General features: G+C 42.5%; 1 protein-coding gene across 2 annotated transcripts in view; it reads left to right on the forward strand.

The window, feature by feature from the left end:
* Nucleotides 1-19618, forward strand: part of TMEM106A (transmembrane protein 106A) — an 87257-nt gene that overhangs the window by 59818 nt on the left and 7821 nt on the right. The window contains exons 6-7 of one of the 2 annotated variants that reach the window (XM_077459808.1): nucleotides 2877-3017; nucleotides 19163-19209. In XM_077459808.1, coding sequence (XP_077315934.1) covers nucleotides 2877-3017; nucleotides 19163-19209 — 188 coding nt within the window. The remainder of the gene's footprint in view (nucleotides 1-2876; nucleotides 3018-19162; nucleotides 19210-19618) is intronic. The other variant, XM_077459809.1, reaches the window with a different exon arrangement.

The raw sequence follows: 19618 nt of genomic DNA on the forward strand, positions 1-19618 counted from the left end.
CGTACACCACCTCTCACCAAACATCAACAGGGGAGGCAACCAAAAAGAAGGGTGAACAACCAACAGTAATATTTAGGGGAGTGAGGTAAAAGTTTCTCCTCATCTATCCAGCTCCGACTGACCCTCAGACAACAACCCCTTCTGCCTAGGCCACCATTGGCCCCACCCTGCCCCTCCTTCCCCCACAGTGTTCTGGGACACTATGGGGCCATTCACAAGGTGCAGCGTCACTTGCACATGTGCAGAAGGAGCTGCAAATCTTCACTGCCTTTTTCCCTTACTTGAGATGCTGGTGCCTGCACCCGAAGCCAATTGAATTTGCTCGGGTGAGGACATCGCTGAATCCCTGGACAGGTAATTGTCCTTTTTATATAAAAAGTCAGCCACTATGACTTAATTATTTAAAAGGAGCCTGTAGGGGATGCGGCCAGGTGGGGACCACCTACCATATTTGGTGGTCATGCCCGAAGGTCAGAAGGTTTTGGATTAGAGTGTATAACTTTGTCTACACAATCACAGGACTGAACCTGAAAAAATCACCTAAGCTGGCCCTCTTGGGGGGCACAGCGGCAGGGGCTTCCAGACCTCAGCAGAGGCTCCTTACCTTTCTATTTATTTCAGCTAAGATCACCATAGCTCGTAACTGGAGATCTGCCGCACTACCGATAGCCCAGCTCAAACATAAAATGTCATGGTTAATGCTAAACGAACGGCTATCTGCGCTGTCTCAAGACAGGATGAAAATGTTCCATAGACAATCCATGGATCCCATATTCTATCTAACTAACGATCCCAGGACACGCTCTGTTTAACGCTATTATAGTAGCAAGGATTCGAGGATCCAGGACTACGGCTCCCTCCCAGCTCTCCCCCAATTCTCCTTTTTCTCCACCTTCTCCTATTCTCTAATCTTCTCTCTTCCTCTGCTATTGGGTCTTTCCCCTCTTCTTTTCTGTTCTTTGTTTTCTTTAAATCTCTCATTTAGCGGTGCTAGCTGCATGATTGGACATCTATAAAACTCAAGAGGTAACAGCATCGGCAGATGGGATTCTGTGTGATCCAGGGTTTTTAGTTATGGAACCTGCGTTGCCGCTGCCAACATGTCTTAGGAACTGACCGGTGTTTTGCTCAATTGTGCATCGTGCTAGATGTAATACTTTGCCGCATTAATGAGACTTTTGTTTGTATTGTACTGAAAACCTTCAATAAAAATATTGAAACATAAAAGGAGCCTGTAGCTCCTCTTTAATTACATGTAACACCAGTGTTGCAAAACTCCTTTTTTAACACTTGTGTTTTGAACTCCAATTTGTTCACAAGCCTCTTAGCAAGAATGACTGATCAGCACAGCCTACTTATCGTAATATAAATACCTGCTGGTTTCAGGTTCATTGTTTTTATGACTGACAATACAACTTTGAGGTGCTGTTTTTATATATTTCTGGTGCAGAAAATATTTTGAGCCTACCATGTGCAAAAAAAAAAAAAAACATTTGCAGCAGTAACACTTTCTTTACCAAGCAAGGAAAGATCCAAACTTTCCCACAATGGTCATGTAAAAGCAAGAGAACTTGCATGATGTAAACCCTGATGACGTCTACTGGGACTAAAGACGTTGGGTAGAGCTAACGGATGCGACGTCGTCATGCACATCTCTGCCGGAAGTCGGACTGGAAGGAGGGTCTTTGCCTGGCATTTTATACATCTTGGTGCACATTCTTTACTTGTAATAAAAGCGGACATTCTTACCTAATATTACACCATGCAAGTCCCCTTGCTTTTTATATGACCATTGCGGGGACCTTACAGTACCCCATATGCACATCTGGTCGCATCTTTCTGGTAAGAGCCTCGTACACAGAGGTGAATTGGTTTCATGGGTGCTTTCTTCACTTGTGGCGGTTCATCTATGGATCATTGACCCTTAACTATGTTTGGATACTTTTCTCACCAGGAGTGGAAGTCTGTTGCCTCCTTTTGTACATACGGAGACTTTTTTTATGGACCCGTTATTTTTTTGATTCTTTATTTCATTTTGCTGTTTTCTTTTACTATTTGATCACTGATGGTGATGTTAATTATATTTTGTATATATTTTATCTAATTTAAAATGTTTTTATATAGTGATGCACTTTAAGGACATATTGAGGTTGATCTACCAAAGGCAAATGGACTGTGCACTTTGCAGTTGCTCTAGTGCTTAATAAATGAGGTAAAGCTTCACTTTGCAAAGGGTATCCAATCACGTGCAAGGAAAATAAAAAGAGAGCCCTTTTGCTTGAACATAATTGGACAATGGAAGTCAGCAGAGCTTCTGCAAGTGCAAACTGCACAGTGTTTGTCTTTAGAATATCAACTTCATTGAGTTGGCTGCTACTACTTTAATAGTAGTATACAACATGAAGTACATACAGAGCATACCCATCATTCCTGGTAGACATTTTTATCTTGTTCATTCAGAGGAAAGTGATGTAAAAGAAAAGTGTGTTTTATAAAGGACCTCCCTATTTAAAATTGCCTTACCAGCTGCTTCTGCCTTTGTTGCACAGTGACAATATTGCATATGGGAAAGATTCTGGGTATTGGAGGTTACGTGACCTCATCACCTGTGACAGTGCTCGTGTCTTCAGCCAATCATTAGGGCCAAGCAATGTTGCATGATGGAGGCTGTGATGCCACTGTACCCCTTGCCCCCAAGTCACCAACTCCAGACTACACCTTGGATTTTAGTGTGGCACAGACAGGAGCTGCGAGGAAGCGCTAGTAAGATGTGTATAAATTAGGCTAGGCAGTGCACCAGCATATTGATGTCCTCTTTAGATAAACAATTTCCATACAAACTATCTTGTAATTTCACTGCATTTTTTTTTTCACAGAATAAATTGAATATAACTAATGATAACCTGATTGGGATAAAAATTTTGGACCTCAATGTTGAGGTTCTACACATGTCTGTTGTAGTCGGAACTCTCAACCTGAAAGAAGATGGAACAGTTGGGTCACGGGTAACTAACCAGGTAAATGTTTCCACTATTGTTAATCTAATAGAGGATTATATTAACCACTTTCAGACCGGACCATTTTGCTGGTAAATGACCAGAGGTCTTTTTACACTTTGGCACTGCGCTGCTTTAACTGGTAATTGCGCGGTCATGCAATGTTGTACCCAAACAAAATTTGCGTCCTTTTCTTCCCACAAATAGAGCTTTCTTTTGATGGTATTTGATTGCCTCTGCGATTTTTATTTTTTGCGATATAAACGTAAAAAGACCGCAAATTTTGAAAAAAAATGATATTTTCTACTTTTTGTTATTAGAAAAATCCAATAAACTCAATTTTAGTCATACATTTAGGACAAAATGTATTCAGCCACATGTCTTTGGTAAAAAAAAAGTCAATAATTGTATATTTATTGGTTTGCGCAAAAGTTGTCACATCTACAAACTAAGGTACGTTTTCTGGAATTTACGCAGCTTTTAGTTTACGACTGCCTATCTCATTTCTTGAGGTGCTAAAATGACAGGGCAGTACAAAACCCCCCCAAATGACCCCATTTTGGAAAGTAGACCCCCTAAGGAAATTGATAAGAGGCATGTTGAGCCCATTGAATATTTTATTTTTTTGCCTCAAGCGATTGAATAATGACAAAAAAAAAATTTTTTTTTTTTTTTTACACAAAGTTGTCACTAAATGATATATTGCTCACACATGCTATGGGCGTATGTGAAATGACACCCCAAAATAAATTCTGCTGCTTCTCCTGAGTACGGGGATACCACATATGTGGGACTTTTTGGGAGCCTAGCCGCGTACAGGGCCCCGAAAACCAAGCACCGCCTTCAGGCTTTCTAAGGGCGTCAATTTTTGATTTCACGCCTCACTACCTATTACAGTTTTGAAGGCCATAAAATGCCAAGATGGCACAAAACCCCCACAAATGACCCCATTTTAGAAAGTAGACACCCCAAGCTATTTGCTGAGAGGCATGTTGAGTCCATGGAATATTTTATATTTTGCCACAAGTTGCGGGAAAATTACAAACTTTTTTTTTTTTTCACAAAGTTGTCACTAAATGATATATTGCTCACGCATGCCATGGGCATATGTGAAATGACACCCCAAAATAAATTCTGCTGCTTCTCCTGAGTACGGGGATACCACATATGTGGGACTTTTTGGGAGCCTAGCCGCGTACGGGGCCCCAAAAACCAAGCACCGCCTTCAGGCTTTCTAAGGGCGTTACAGTTTTGAAGGCCATAAAATGCCAAGATGGCACAAACCCCCCCCCCCCAAATGACCCCATTTTAGAAAGTAGACACCCCTAAATTTAGGGGTACACTAGTGAGACTAGGTAATAAATGGCGGGTGCCCTGAAACTATAAAAAAATAACTAACCAACCAGCGTCACCTGTAACAGTTATATGGTGATCACTGGTGAAAGGGTTAACTAGGGGGCAATCAGGGGGCTTTATGCGGTAGTATATGGGGGTCCCTGGCGCTATAAAAAGCTGCGGCGAACCTAAATACCTACCTGCCTAACTAGCGTCACCTGTGACACTAATACAGCGATCAGAAAAACGATCGCTTATTAGGCTGGGTTCACACTGGAGCGATGCGGGAACGCCACGAATCCGCGGCGGGTTCCCGCATCGCATGCCTCCCGGCGGCAGTTCACACTGCCCTATGCGAACTGCTGGGAGTGTCAGTGAAATGTTACTGACACCCCCAGATCAGTTCGCATATCGCAGTGCGATCTGCAAACTCGGATCGCATGGTGTGAACACCCATGCGATCCGATTCTGCTGCGGGCCAAAAAAAGGGTCCCGTGCGAATTTGCGGCGGGTGCGGCGGGTGTGGCGGGTGCGGCGGGTGCGGCGAATGGCTGAACTCGAATCGCACAGAGATCGGATGTGATTTGCACTGCAGTGCGGTGCGAATCACATTCGTTCTCATAAACCGCTGCAATGTGAACCCAGCCTTAGTGACACTGGCGACGGGGGGTGATCACGGGGTTAAACCTTTATTGGGGGGGTTAGGGGGGTACATTAGAACTAAAGGGGGCTAACCCTAACTGCCCTAACAGTTATTACAGTCACAAATGACACCAATGCAAAAAAAAAAAAAAAAAAAAAAAAAATGACATTGGTGTCACTGTGACTGGGGGGCAGGGGTAATTGGGGGGGTGATCGGGGGGTAAAGGGGGGGTGTGAGTGTGCCTGGCATGTTCTACTGTGTGTGGGATGTGTTGGTGCAACTCACTGATCCGCTCTCCTCCGTGTCGGAACGAAAAATACCGACACGGAGGAGAGAATACATCACTTCCTCTCCTGTGTTTACATTACAGGAGAGGAAGTGATGTCACCGGGGATTTCCATTCGTCGGGAGCGATCGCGAGGGGGTGGCCATGAATGAATGGCCGTCCCCTCGTCCGGGATCGCTCCCGAACGAAAACCGACCGCCGCAGGCACCGGGCGGGGGCCCGATCGGGCCCCCGACCCGCGGGAGGCAAAGGACGTACATATATGTGCTTATGCCTGCCCGTGCCATTCTGATGACGTACATCGGCGTGAGGCGGTCGGCAAGTGGTTAAACGTATCTTTATTTCAAATATTCTTGATTTTTGCAAGGTTTACAGAGGAAGATGCAAAGAAAAATAGAATTACAGATTTAACATGAGGGAATCCAATTCTAACAGGTCGTAGGGAGGGATAGGGGAGTATAATGCGGATTAAAATCTAACAAACTCATGCATGATAGCCCCCGGATCACTAATCAGTCCTCCACCCTGCTCCCCAAGAACCGGAACACAGGTGAGGGAGCCATGATCTGCCACCAGCATTGCCAAAAGGTTCCCATTTTTGTCACCCTCTGCAAAGACCGTCTGGGCCTTTTTAGCTGTTTCTTACGCAGGATTGACTAGTAAAATGCAACGATAACGTGCGCCTCGCCTCCAGCAGGGCCTCATACGCTGGGGAGTCCGCATGTGCCCTGGCTGCCTGACTTTCATGTTGCAGTAAGCCTTCCACCTCCTTCCCATCAGTCAGCCTAGCCATTTTAATGGCCGAAATTAAATGCCCTCGTGTCACCACTTTGAACGCGTCCCATACCACCCGTGGGTCAGCCGTTTCTACATTAGTAGACCAGTACGTTTGCATCTCTTCAGACACCTGTTCGTGGACCAAGTAATTTTGTATCCAACCTGGGGAAAGTCTCCATCCCCCTCTCCTCCCCCCCCCCCCGATGGAAGCGCCAGGGTAACCGCAAGTGGGTTATGATCCGTCAATCCCCCCGCTAGGTAGGTCACCCCAGTCACATATTGCAGCATCAGCCTATTCCCAAACGCCAAATCAATTCTCGGCACGACTTGTGAGTTGACGACACATGTGAGTACCCTTTCTCCATTGGGTGTTTCCATCTCCACAGCTCCACAAGGTCCGCCACCGAGCACCAGCCAAACAAATCGGCCGATTCCCCCCTGTTCGGGTTGGTGGTATCCAAAGCCGCATCAAGGACGGCATTGAAGTCCCCCCAACCAAAGCACCGGGAGGTGAGCATATGGTGCAATCTTGGACAACCGATCATACAACACATTGACATGGAAAAGAGGCGGGACATATACATTAACCAGTACCATTTGTTTGTAAGAAACATCTATAACCACAGCCACAAATCTGCCTCCCGGATCAGAGATAACCTGATGGATTTTGCAGGAGATACTTCTATTAATCAAGATCGAGACTCCTCTGGCGAACGTGGAATACGTTGAGTGTAAAGCTCTCTGTATCCACGGTCTACACAGAGCTAGGACCCTGCTGCCATCAAGATGGGTCTCCTGCAGGAGGATGATATGTGGCTTGGACAGTTTAATAAATTTAAACATAGCGGCCCTCTTCACCTGGTGACTCAACCCCCGAACATTCCATGAAACAATTCTCACATCATCCGCCATTATTTTTGGGGTTTGTATAAATAGACCAGAGTACCCTCGGTAAGTTTAGGATTAATTCAATCCAGACAATGTATAAGTACATTGTGACCACATTTTGTAAGTAAATCCCCAAGTCGAGCTGTGACTCCCTTAAAACCCACCCCTGCCTTTATACCTGAAACAACCCCAACTAGTCCGGTATTCAGCTTTGTCCCTAACCCCAAAAACACAACCAAAAGAACAGTTGTGGCTGTGGCACTGCCACGCCGCAGTGATCGGTAGTCCTGCAGTACTTAATTCAGGCCTCTTCCACTCCACGTTGTTTCTCTGTATCATATTGGAACCATATATCAAGGCACGATTGGCCACTGCAATGCACGCGTAGGCGCGTGTCACCCACGCAGAGAGAGCCTGCAGCCAGGTGCATAACATATGGGCATCCACCCCCCCCCCAGTCCTGTACCACGAGACCAGGTTGACCCTTATCCCATGAATCCTCACCAGGACAGGATAGCTAGCTCAGTCAGGAAAGGGCCACCCACAATATCTGAAAACGTATGCGGCAGTAAGTGTAGTATCCACTGGCCCAGACCTCTGGATCATCGACCCAAAAAGAACCCCTATTTCTCTATTCCAGGAACAACGTGGTGTTTATACAAAGTGGCTCGGGGCTCGTTGCAGGGAAGGAAAAATGGGTAAAAGCAAGGTAGAATAGATCTGCAGCAGCCTTTGGCACAAATAAATGCCATCGTGCACTCGGCCGGAGAGATCAACCAGGGCATAACAAAAAAAAACTCTTTCCGACGCCATCCAGAAGGGAAAACCACTCACAATTCCTTGCCCATCCAGTGACTGGCCTCCTCAGGATGTTCGAAGAACTTTACAGCACCCCTGAGTTGAATACGGAGTTTACTTGGATACAGCATGCTGTATTTGATCTCCTTGTCTCTCAGTCGACGTCACACATCAGTAAAAGATCTCCTCTTCTGTTGCGTGGCAGCAGAGACATCAGGAAAGAGCATAATCTTTTCATTGCCGTGACGTAGCTCCAGGACTTTTCTGGCCCGTGTCAGGATCAGGTCCCAGTCACGGAAGTTCAAAAAACGGACCAGGAATGGCCGGGGGAAAGCTCCTGGGGGCCTGTTACCCGTCGGGACTCTGTGTGCTCGTTCCACCACATACGTGGGAGGCACTTCAGCAATAGACAACAGTTGTTTAAAGAATTGTGCTGGCTTGTCACCTTCAGTCCCCTCCGGTAGCCCCACCACCCGAATATTATTACTTATTGTCTGTCCTCCGCATCAATAGACTTATGCTGTAACGCTCTGACCTGATCTCTGAGCTCCGCCAACTGGGCACCATAGCTATGGGATTTGTTCTCTACATCTGACACCCTCGTTTCTACAGTAGTCAGGCGGCCCCTTGTCTTGTCCAGATCATGTCTAATCAGATTGCATTCAGAGGAGAGATGATCTATGCGACCCATAAGCTCTGCTTTACTTGCACTGATTGCTTCCAATATTGGCCTGGTAATGGCGTCTGTGTCCACTGCTGGGACCAGATCCAGCACTGGCTCAGCTCCTTCAGCTGCGCCATCCTCCCTCCTGTATGCTTGGCGCGCTGTGAAGGCGGCGGGGAAGACAAGATGGCGGGGGCGGGGTCAAGCGCTGTGTCTCCCGCCGCGTGGGAATGCCGCTGGTCCCTGCATGCTTTAGCCCCTTTTCGGGCGGCAGAAGATGGCATCCCCGGCTGCAGCTCACCTTCCCCTTGCAGGTGGTGATATTTGTAGGCGGATGGCGGCTCCAAATGAGGTGGATGATGGTCCGGAGGAGCGGAGCTGTGAAGACACGCTGCTGCCTCGATCACATCCGGCCGGAAGTCCTCCTGCATTGGGAATGTTATTTGATTTCTACTTAGTAGAACCAGGTGTGCTGTGAACAGCACATGCATGGTTATAGGCCTTAGGTCGGGGGAAACTTGTCAATGTCAATACTTAGCCAACTTTAAACAAGCTATACTATAGAGATGATACCCATTATACTTGCTATTGAATGATATACTGTATGGCATTTCAATAGCTCTGTATGTGCGGACAATACCATAACATGTGCAGCAGAGGGCCTATCTGCCCATACCCTCTCCAACATAGGCCAGAACTGTTGTACTTAAATTTGGCTAGAGCATAAGGTGTATAGTACCACCGGAGATGAAGTTTTTGCAGTTGAACATTTGGAAGTAGTTAAGTTAACCTTGATGGTTTTCTGCCATTGCTGGTCTGTGATGGAAGATTATAAATCAGAAGACCATTTAAGTAAGGGGGCTAGATTTAGTAAAGGAAAGTTTTTAGAATGCAGTTGGTTATAGAAAAAGGAGATGCCCTTGCGTTTGGAAGCTGGCGAGAGCAAAAACTGCCAAATGGGTCGTGGTTAAACTCTTCTTTAACCAAAACGTTCATCAAAACTTTTTTTGGGAGTTTGGATGGGGTAGAATTTCCACTTGGTGTCTGTTGTCTGGGCAGGAAGATACTGGCAGCAATAAAAATCTGACTGAAATTCTAACCTTTCACCATGATGATAAAAATGTTGTTACTTTCCCTGATGGGGAAAGTTCCCTTTTACTTTGTGTCTCTAGCCTGCAATGAACAAAACAGGAAGGGGAAATTTTCCTTAATTAAGACACCATAAAATCACTTACAGAAGTTATCAGTTATGACATCAGCCATTGGATGGTTTGACAGTTTGGTTAAGAGCACAACCAATGGGAGTGTTACATTTCTGACATTTCTATGAAACCGTTTTATGGATGGATTTACTTCCGCTTTAATTCAAAACCATTTTGGATGGTGTTGGGTTTAAAAGTCTGACACTTTACCGGTAAGGAGTACATAGAGAAGTGCTTCTAGTGAAATTACAGTTTTTTAAAAATACTTTTAATGATCTCATCTAAGCAAACCTGTCCAGCTATCTCTTTTAAATTCACTCATCCATGTTTTTTACCTAGTCCTTGACACAGCGAAGAGTTCTGTTGCAAATAATAAGTATGCCCTATTCTCCTTGATAGGCATTTTTAGATGTGCTCCCCAATATATATTACATATCTATAGCTACTTGTGGACCAGCGTTGTACCTGTACATCGCTGGACTTCAAGTGATTATACCAGGGTGATGCCTGCAGCTGCAGGTACCAAAAATCATATAAGCTATCTGCACTAAAACACATAAATTACAAATGAGCAGCCACTTAAGCAATCAGTGACACTAGATGCAAGAATTGTGATAAATATACAAAGCACCGCTAAAAAAATGTAACTCAGTATTGTGAAAACACAAAAATAAAACCTATAAAATGACATCAAACTTATTAGGTTAAAAAATGTGTATAAAGAAATTGCACCAAATATGTAAATAAGTGTCCATAAGAGCCCATTCACAAGGGCTAAAAGAAAAATGTATGTGAAATAAAGTCCAAAGCAAACAAATCATCCACGATTCACTTGCTCCACCAGTGTCCCTGCAATCGCAATTTGTAGTGCTTCCACCACCAGGTGACACCAAGCATTAAAGCCTCTTACCGAATCCTGGGGATCATCATATAGTATGGTCAAATGTACGCGTTACATCTCGTTATGACAGGAAACTCCAAAGCGCCAAACGTGATCCAGTCAGGGTTGGTTCGTCAGCAGCATCAAAAATAAAAAGCGTATACACCTGTCGTGTAACCCATAAAGAGCATTTATTAAAAAAATAACAAGTAAAACTTGCAAAGGGAATCACACTAAGCAAATCTTTGGGCAATAGGTTTAAAAAACCGACATAATGCAATAAAAACAGATACAATTGCTCTCCCTAAAAGCTACAGGCTGTGTGGCTGCACCAAACTCTCTCGCCGGTCAAAGTGTGCGTGATGACGAAGAGTCAGCGTGATTCCCTTTGCAAGGTTAACTTGTGGTGTTTTATTTAAAAAAAAAAAAAAATATTTTTTTTTTTTTTATGGCTTACACTATGGGCGTATATGCATTTTATTTTTCATGCTGCTGACGAACCAACCCTGACTGGATCACGTTTGGCGTTTTTTGCAGTTTCCCTTTATAAGAAGATGTCACGTGCGCATTTTACCATAGTATACGATGGTCCACAGGATCCGGTAAGAGGCTTTAATACTTGGTGTCACCTGGTGGTGAAAGCACTACGAATTGTGAATGCAGGGACACTGGTGGAGCAAGTGAATTGTGGATGATGTGTTCCCTTTTGGACTTTCTTGTTTCACATATATTTTTCCTTTTTAGCCCTTGTGAATGGGCTCTTAAGGACACATATTTGGCGTGATTTCTTTATACATGTTTTTTCACCTACTAAGTTTGATGTCATTCATTTTTGTGTTTTGACAATATTGAGTTAAAATTTTTTAGCGCTACATTATCCTGGTACCGTTTTTAGAGGCAGCGATCGGCTCTCTTGTAAAAGCAATCCTAGCAGCTAACTAGCCGATGGATTGCTTTTACAAGCAGAGGAAGGGGATGTCCTCCCTTTCCCGCCGCCTTCTGCGGCTTTCTTGGGAGCTTCCATCCCAATGGGAGACCCAGGTGACCAGCTGGCACCTCCGCCGGCTGATCAGAGAGCCGAAAAAAGCCCGGACCCGGTTTGATCGGCTAGGATAACCCTGAAGTGATAACCTGACATCACTTTTGGTTTACCCAGATGTCAACACCGCCAATTTCAAACATCAAAAGCATTCGAAAAACCCAATTTGTGGTGTGATCGAATGCTTTTAAGGGCAGAGAAGGCATCTGGGGTCTTATAGACCTTGCCTTTTAAAGAGTACCTGTCGCCTACCTATTGCTGTCACAAGAATGTTTACACAGGCTGTCGCAATTTTACAGCATGACATGTTTGGTATCTCTTTACTTGGCGTAACATTTATATGTATTGTATTGTGGGGTTTTTTTTTGCATTAAAATTCAAAAGTGTATTTTTTCCAGAAATTGCGTTTGAAAAAGCGCTGTCCAAATACCATGTGACGTAAATCATTGCAATCCCACCAATTTATTCACTAGGGCCTCTGCCCTATATAATGTTTGGGGACTCTAAGTAATCTTCCAGCAGAAAATACTGATTGTTACAGTGCCTTGAAAAAGTATTCACACCCCTTGAAATGTTTCACATTTTGTCATGTTACAACCAAAAACGTAAATGCATTTTATTGGGATTTTATGTGATAGACCAACACCAAGTGGCACATTAATGGGATTTTTTATTTTTTTTTTGCTGTGGGGGTTCTCCTTAAAATCGATACCAGGTTTTCTGAAGGGTAGACTGAGGCAGGGAAACGCTGCAAAAAGCTAGAGTGGCTAAACACGCATTAACACCAATGCAAAAAGCTACTAAAAGCATGTTTTTACAGCCGTTTTTGGCTTTGCAGCTCATTTTTTCTAATGCTCTGTGTGCATAAGGCCTTAGTTGTGCACTCCACAAATCTGGCCTTTATGGAAGAGCGGCAAGAAGAGAGCCATGAGAAGTCCAGTTTGCGAGAAGCCATGTGGTGGACGCAGCAAACATGTGGAAGAAGGTGGCCTGGTTAGATGAGACCAAAATGGAACTTTTTGTCCTTAAAACAAAGCACTATGTGTGGCGGAAAACTAACACTTCACAACACCCTAAACACACCATCCCCACCGTGAAACATGGTGGCGGCAGCATCATGTTGTGGGGTTGCTTTTTCCGCAGCAGGGACAGGGAAGCTGGTCAGAGTAAAATGGGAATATGGATGGAGCCCAATACAGGGCAATCTTAGAAGAAAACCTATTAGAATCTGTGAAAGACTTGAGACTGGGGTGGAGGTTCACCTTCCAGCAGGATGACCCTAAGCATACAGCCAGAGCTACAATGGAATAGTGTAGATCAAAGCATATTCATGTGTTAGCCTGGCCAAGTCAAAGTCCAGACCTAAATCCAATTGAGACTCGTGACAAGAATTGCTGCTCAGACATTCGCCATCCAATCTGACAGAGCTTGAGCTATTTTCAAAGAAGAATGGGCAAAAATTTCTCTCTAGAGGGGGCTGTGGCTGGCAGCGGAGGAAGATGGCCACTATCTAGCTGAGCTCTGCAGCACTAACTTTCCCTGAAGTGGGACATGGCAACGAAAGAGGTATTGAGGGCGCACAAGATCTTGTAGTACCCTGAGTAATAGCTGGTCACAATGGGGAAAAGGAAGGACTGTGGAGGCTCTGGAAAATTGGGGTCATTTTATTATCAATATGGTGATCCTGTGAGGGGAAAAATGGCACCGCTTCACCTCAGCACTCTGGCGCTGGACAGCAGCCAGCATGCCTCAGTGACACAGTGAACTTGGAAACACTGAAACCTGCAGATATGTGACTGACTCTGACATGGTAGAGGAGATTATTGGCCCTCAGAGACAAAGAATGATTTCCCCCTCAGATGAACATACTAGTAGTTCACTGCTGAAAAACTGCTTGTCTTTCCCACATCTGGACAGCCTATTCTTGATGTAGATATTAAAGAAATGCTTCCCTCCCTGAGAGAAGCAATTCAACAGGATGTGCAGTCATTTATGCACAAAACTAACGTGACAATAGAAGGTCTAGGAGTAAGAATTGATGATATGGAAAACAAAATGGAGGATATCCTTGACGTGCATAATGAACTGGTGGACCATTTTGAGCTAATAGAAGAAATGAGGCAACTTAAGTTGAAAGTGTCAGATATCGAGGACTGTTCCAGACGCAATAATAAATTCCGAGGGACCCCTGAAACTGTCAAAAATACTGAATTACAAGACTTTTTGAAAAAAATTGTCTGACCTTCTCAAGATCCTGCATCAGGAGTTGACAATAGACAGGGCTCATCCAAAACCTTTGCATGTACCAGAAAAACTCCTGAGACGTTATTGAGAGAATTCACTTCTATCATATTAAAGACCTCCTGATGCAAAGCGCATGACATGTCCCACTACCTGATCCATATGCAGGTATTTTTTTCTACTCGGACCTTTCACAAGCAACTTTACTGGCATGGAAAAACCTGAATTCCATTACTAAGATTCTCTCTAATCATAACCTCAGGTATAAATGGAGTTTCTCCACCAAACTGTTGATCGTAATGATTCCTACAACATCCATACACTGGATGACGGCCTGAAGTTTTTGGGGGGCAAATGGGGGGTTACTCCCTATGGATGAAGATAACTCAGAGGAAATAATTTTGCAGTATAAATCACACAAGAAGAGCAACTTGGTCATGCCTAAACTCACTGGATTGCTATGGTTAACTACCCTTAATTATTTAAATGTTTTTCCTTATAGAGACTTTTATATTGCTAAGCCCTCAAACTTATCTGCTCTCAGTGAAATTTTTATCCCCAGAAGGAAATGGTACATTTTTACCTAACTATGTGCATTATTATTTATCCACAATAGGATGTTGCTACTACTTGCCAACACCTTAAATGTTGCAAATTAAAAAAATTCTGAACACCAATGGGCTTAACAGTCCTCATGAAAGAAAGGCTCTCTGGACTGATGCTATCAAACGTCAGAGTGACATTATATGAGTACAAAAATCGCATTTTGTGAAGGTTAAAGCACCTACATTTTCACATCGTCTTTTCCCGCGTATCTTCTGCTCCAACAGCCAGAAAAAGAAGAAAAGTGTTATAACAGTAGTCAAAGGGACAGCCACCTTTTGGACTCCGTAATAGACAACCAGGTCAACTACTACTGAATAAAGACTACACTTTTTTTCTCAAACGTATTCCAGAATTGACTTCTTCATTGCAGACAAAATGTACTCACAAAGCTTTTATAAGGGGTATCCTCATCCGATGGCATCTAGGGATAAAAGAGAGAGGCTGACATTTTGTTAATATGCTTTTAAAAGACAAGACATTTCTAGTCTTGAAAAATAACTTAAACAATCCTCAGATAATTCTAATCTATTACAAAAACTCAACAATAAAAGGAATGAGCTTAGGTCAACCTTATTAACTAACCATGACAAATTCCCCAAATGACTGAAATTGAATTATTACTCCCAGAATAATGGGGCAGGCAAATTGATGGCCTCTGTACTATCAAAACACACAAAAATTGACAGACTAATTCATCACAAATCTGGGAAAGCGTTAATAAACCCACAAGAAATAGCAGATGCTTTCTTCGATTATGGAGATTTATACAACTTTAAAAAAATGACAGATACTATCCAACCAACATTAAAAGACATTACAGTATTCTTAGCCCTTGTACACACGGTCGGAGAATCTGTCGGAATGAGTCTTATCGGACCGCGTCGTCAGATAATCCGACTGTGTGTGGTATGCATCGGACTGATTCCGTCCGAATCTCTGTCCGATCCAAATTTCCAACATGTTGGAAATATTTCCCGACCAACTGGGCCGGACGGACCTAATCCGATCATGTGTAGAGCATTTTGATCGGACCAAGTGCCACGCATGCTCAGATCAAATTCCTACATCAAAGCTATTGGCTACTAGCCTGAATGTAGTCCCATTGTAACGAAATTACGTCATCACGTTCTGAAAGATCTGATTTTTCGCCAACTTGGCCCGACTGTGTGTATGCAACAGTTTCGGACACAATCCGACGGGCAAAATCCGACGGGCAAAATCCGACGGATTTGGTTGGCAAAATCTCCGACCGTGTGTACGTGGGCTTAGACAAAGTGAACTTACCCAAAATTGACTCTAATACACTTGACATACTCAATCAACACATATCATTAATGGAAACCCAGAAAGTTTTATAAAAGACTTTCCACTGCATAAATCACCAGGTAATGATAGTCTATCCAACGAATATTGCAAAACGTTCATTAATATTTTAGCTCTGCACTTAACAAATCTGTTTAATTGCATCCCTACATCCAAATGTTGCCCGAAAGAACTATTAGAAGTGGTAATAATCTCCCAAAATCTGACAAAGACCTGACCTCTCCTTTAAACCATAGACCAGTCTAATTGCTCAATTCGGGCATTAAAATTATGCCAAAATATAGGCCAATCATTTGCTAGTAATCACCCCTTACTTGGTTGACTGTGACCAAATAGGCTTTAAGGGTCGTCAAGCCCTGCACTGCATGAGAAGGATGATAAATTTGATCAACTATGTTGAGAATACATGAACTGCTCTTGGGTCTGGATGCAGAGAAGGCGTTCGATAGAGTGCATTTGGACTATATCTCCAGTACTCTGGAAGTTTGGATTTTCAATAATGTTATCTATGAAGCAATTCTACTTTATACACAACCATCAGTAAAAATTTCCACCTTGGGGAATATTATCTAAGACTTTTAACCTCCCAAACGGCACCAGACAGGGTTGCCCACTCTCACCCATTGTATTTTCTTTGGTAATTGAACCCTTAGCGGAAACCATTAGGTCCAATTACAATATTTCAGGAATAAAGATAGGTAATAGAATACATAAAATTGGGCTATTTGCCAATGACATCATTCTATCTTTAATCCCAACAAATCCCTGCATGTGCTATATTCAGTACTTGCCTTTATTTAGTAGAGTATCTTATTACAAAATTAACAACAGGAAAAGCTTTGCCCTACCTATGAATATATCCAACGATACCTTTTACCATCCTCAAAAGTATAATTGGAATGCATCTTCGTTCATCTATCTAGGTATCAACCTTACATTTCCCACAAAAAAAAACTATATGCAGCTAATTTTCCTACGTTTAGACTTGATTTCTAAAGATTTTCAAACCATAAAACAAACGCACCTATCCTGGATAGGCAAAATTGCAGCATTTAAAATGCAAACCCTACCCAAGATACTATACTTTTTTTTTTTTTTCTTTGTTCCATACCTATTCCAATACCTTCAAGCTTTTTCAAGATTCTAAATACTAGATTGAGAAACCTAGTCTGGAATAACAGAGAACGCTACCCTTGTTTTTTTATTTTAACATCTTCTAAAAACAAAGGGGGTATGAACTTACCTGATATGGATAATTACTACTACGCAACACTTTTGAATCAAATTAAATACTGGTTCTTCCCAAATGACAATAAGCTATGGTTTTCCATCGAAAGAGAAATCACCAAGGGAAGTTATTTATTTGCCCTGTCAGTGGCTTACACGATATTCCCTAAGGTCATTGTTCCTAAATTGCTTTCCATTAAAGCTACCCTGTTAGCATGGAAGTTTCTTGTCTCAAAGTTCCATGCTCTAGGACACTTACAAAAGATACCTATGCCATTCAGAGCCCTTGATTACTGTAGAGGCCGACTCTTGAACAAATGGATTGCCGAGGGCTTTAACTTCTACGTACACCTTCCCTCAGGATACAAAGCCACGATTGACGATAAATGAAATAAGCTCAACCGAAAAGTTTTATCCAAATCAAGATTTTGAAGTTCCTTCTTTAATTTGGACACACCTCACAATTAACAAACCTGTAAAACACAAGTATAGCTTTCTTCTATAAAGTTTTTTTTTTTTTTTTCTCTCTTAATATCCTAAATATGAGAAAAATCCTAATGTGTATAAATGGGGAAAAAGATGTAGGGCAATCCTTTTCGGAAGAATGTTGGTACAATGCTATGGGAATAAACCAAACTGCAACATCCTGCTTAGTGCATTGGGACAACTCCCAGAAAATATTGAATCGAGGGTACCTAACTCCTTACAAATTCGCTAAAATATATCCATCTACATCACCACTATTCTGGCGTTGTAAGGATTAAATTGGTTCCTTATTCCACATTTTATGGAGTTGTAAAAATCTGACCAGTTTCTGGAACTCGATATCCATCTTTTTACCGCCTCTCTCACAGGCGACTTGTTAAAACTATCACCTGCTATGGCCCTTTTAGGTATCAACCTTGACACTTTCTGATTTCAATAAAAAATATTAGTGGCAAATATTCTTATAGTGGCTAGATTTACCATAACAAAAATGTGGAAATCATTTGAGGGTCCTAATCTATATGTGATGTCATTCTTAGAATCAACACCCAGGTGTACTATTAATTACTATTGGCTCTTAAAAATTATAATGTAATTCACTTTAAAAAGCACTGGCACTTATGGGATCATACATCCTAAAGCATCTACAGTACTAAGACTTGTATGCTCATTCCTAACTACCACTTGGTACCCTGTTGTTGTTGTTTACGATATTTCTTGCAGAGACTTTTGCCGATTTCATTTTCTGGTTAGTTTGACTCGCTAGATTACATAGATTTACTAGAGGACATCTGTTCTCTCCTTCTTTTTTTTTTTTTTTTTTTTTTGTCATGTTAGAATAGGCCTGTTCATTTTGCTCCCCTAGTGGTGAATGGGTTTATTATTGGCTGTTTACTATCTAGGAACTGAATTTAAAGATATGAATTTGAAGGGTTATTTACGTTTATTATACTGACTTTAAAGGGGTTGAATAAACTCACACTGGCTGGCCTCCTAGCCACCCGTTTTACTCACCTGAGCATGTTTGTTCCCTCGGTGGAGACACGCTCTTCATCTCTGCCCATTGTCTCAGCTCTTGATTGGATAGATTGATAGCAGCGCAGCCATTGGCTCCTGGGGAGGCAGTGCTGAGTCCTGCATTATGTGTGAATGTACACAGGTGTCAGGAGTGCGCCCGCATGGATGTCTAGCAAGGGGAGTGCTTCTCCAATGTGGACACTCGATGCGGGGAGGAGCTACCAGTGCCACTTTTTCAGATATTTGTAAGAAAAAATTGAAAACCGTTTAGCGTTTTCCTTCCCCTTCACAAATTATGTGCCACTTTGTGTTGGTCTATACATTAAATCTCAATAAAATACATTTATATTTTCGGTTCCAACATGACAAAATGTGGAAAATTTCAAGAGGTATGAATACTTTTTCAGGGCACTGTACAGGTACTGAAGAAAGTGTAATTTGTGGCAGAGGAACCGAGCACAGTGGCATAATGGTTAACTTTTCTACCATGTAACGCTGGGGTCATCGGATTGCTTTATTCAGCATTCATGTTCTTCCCTGTGGTTGCATGAGTTTCCTCCAGGTACTCTGGTTTCCCCTCACACCCCAAAAAAGTACTCTAGAAATATTAACTAATTCATAAAGTTTTAAACTTTAAGAATTTTTTTACATTGGAATATATTAAAACTTTTGTGTCTTGACATAAACTCTTATTGCATTTGTTTCTCAGTTGTTATAAACTGACTCTTCTTTTTTTTTTTTTTTTTTTTTTTAGCAGATATTTTATACTGTGAAGAGTAAAGTTCAGGACCCAAACACATTGTAAGTCACTGAGGGACTGGGTAATCATTGTTGCGCATAACATGACATTAAAATATTATATACAGGGGGTAGACAAAATGATGGTAACATGAAAATTGGTAAAAAAAAAAATGAAGTAACTAAATCCTAAACGCAACAGTTTTGTGATTGGTCACCGCTGATCGCGTGTATTGATTTGTATTGTAAGTGTACTGTCTGCCCTCATGTTGTAAAGCGCTGCGCAAACTGTTGGCGCTATATAAATCCTGAATAATAATAATAAAGGGCCTACATCATAGGCTCTTTACCACGATCGGAGATACGGTGTGTCCGAGTGACGCACAGCACCACTGATTGCCATGCTGCGCACACGAGTGGCATATTCTGCTGGACGTCATATGGCGCCCAGTCAGGATAATGGAACCACATT

Source organism: Lithobates pipiens, unplaced genomic scaffold, assembly GCF_037356315.1.
Source record: "Lithobates pipiens isolate NorthernLeopardFrog02 unplaced genomic scaffold, aLitPip1_a1.2 Scaffold_28, whole genome shotgun sequence".
NCBI lineage: Eukaryota > Metazoa > Chordata > Amphibia > Anura > Ranidae > Lithobates > Lithobates pipiens.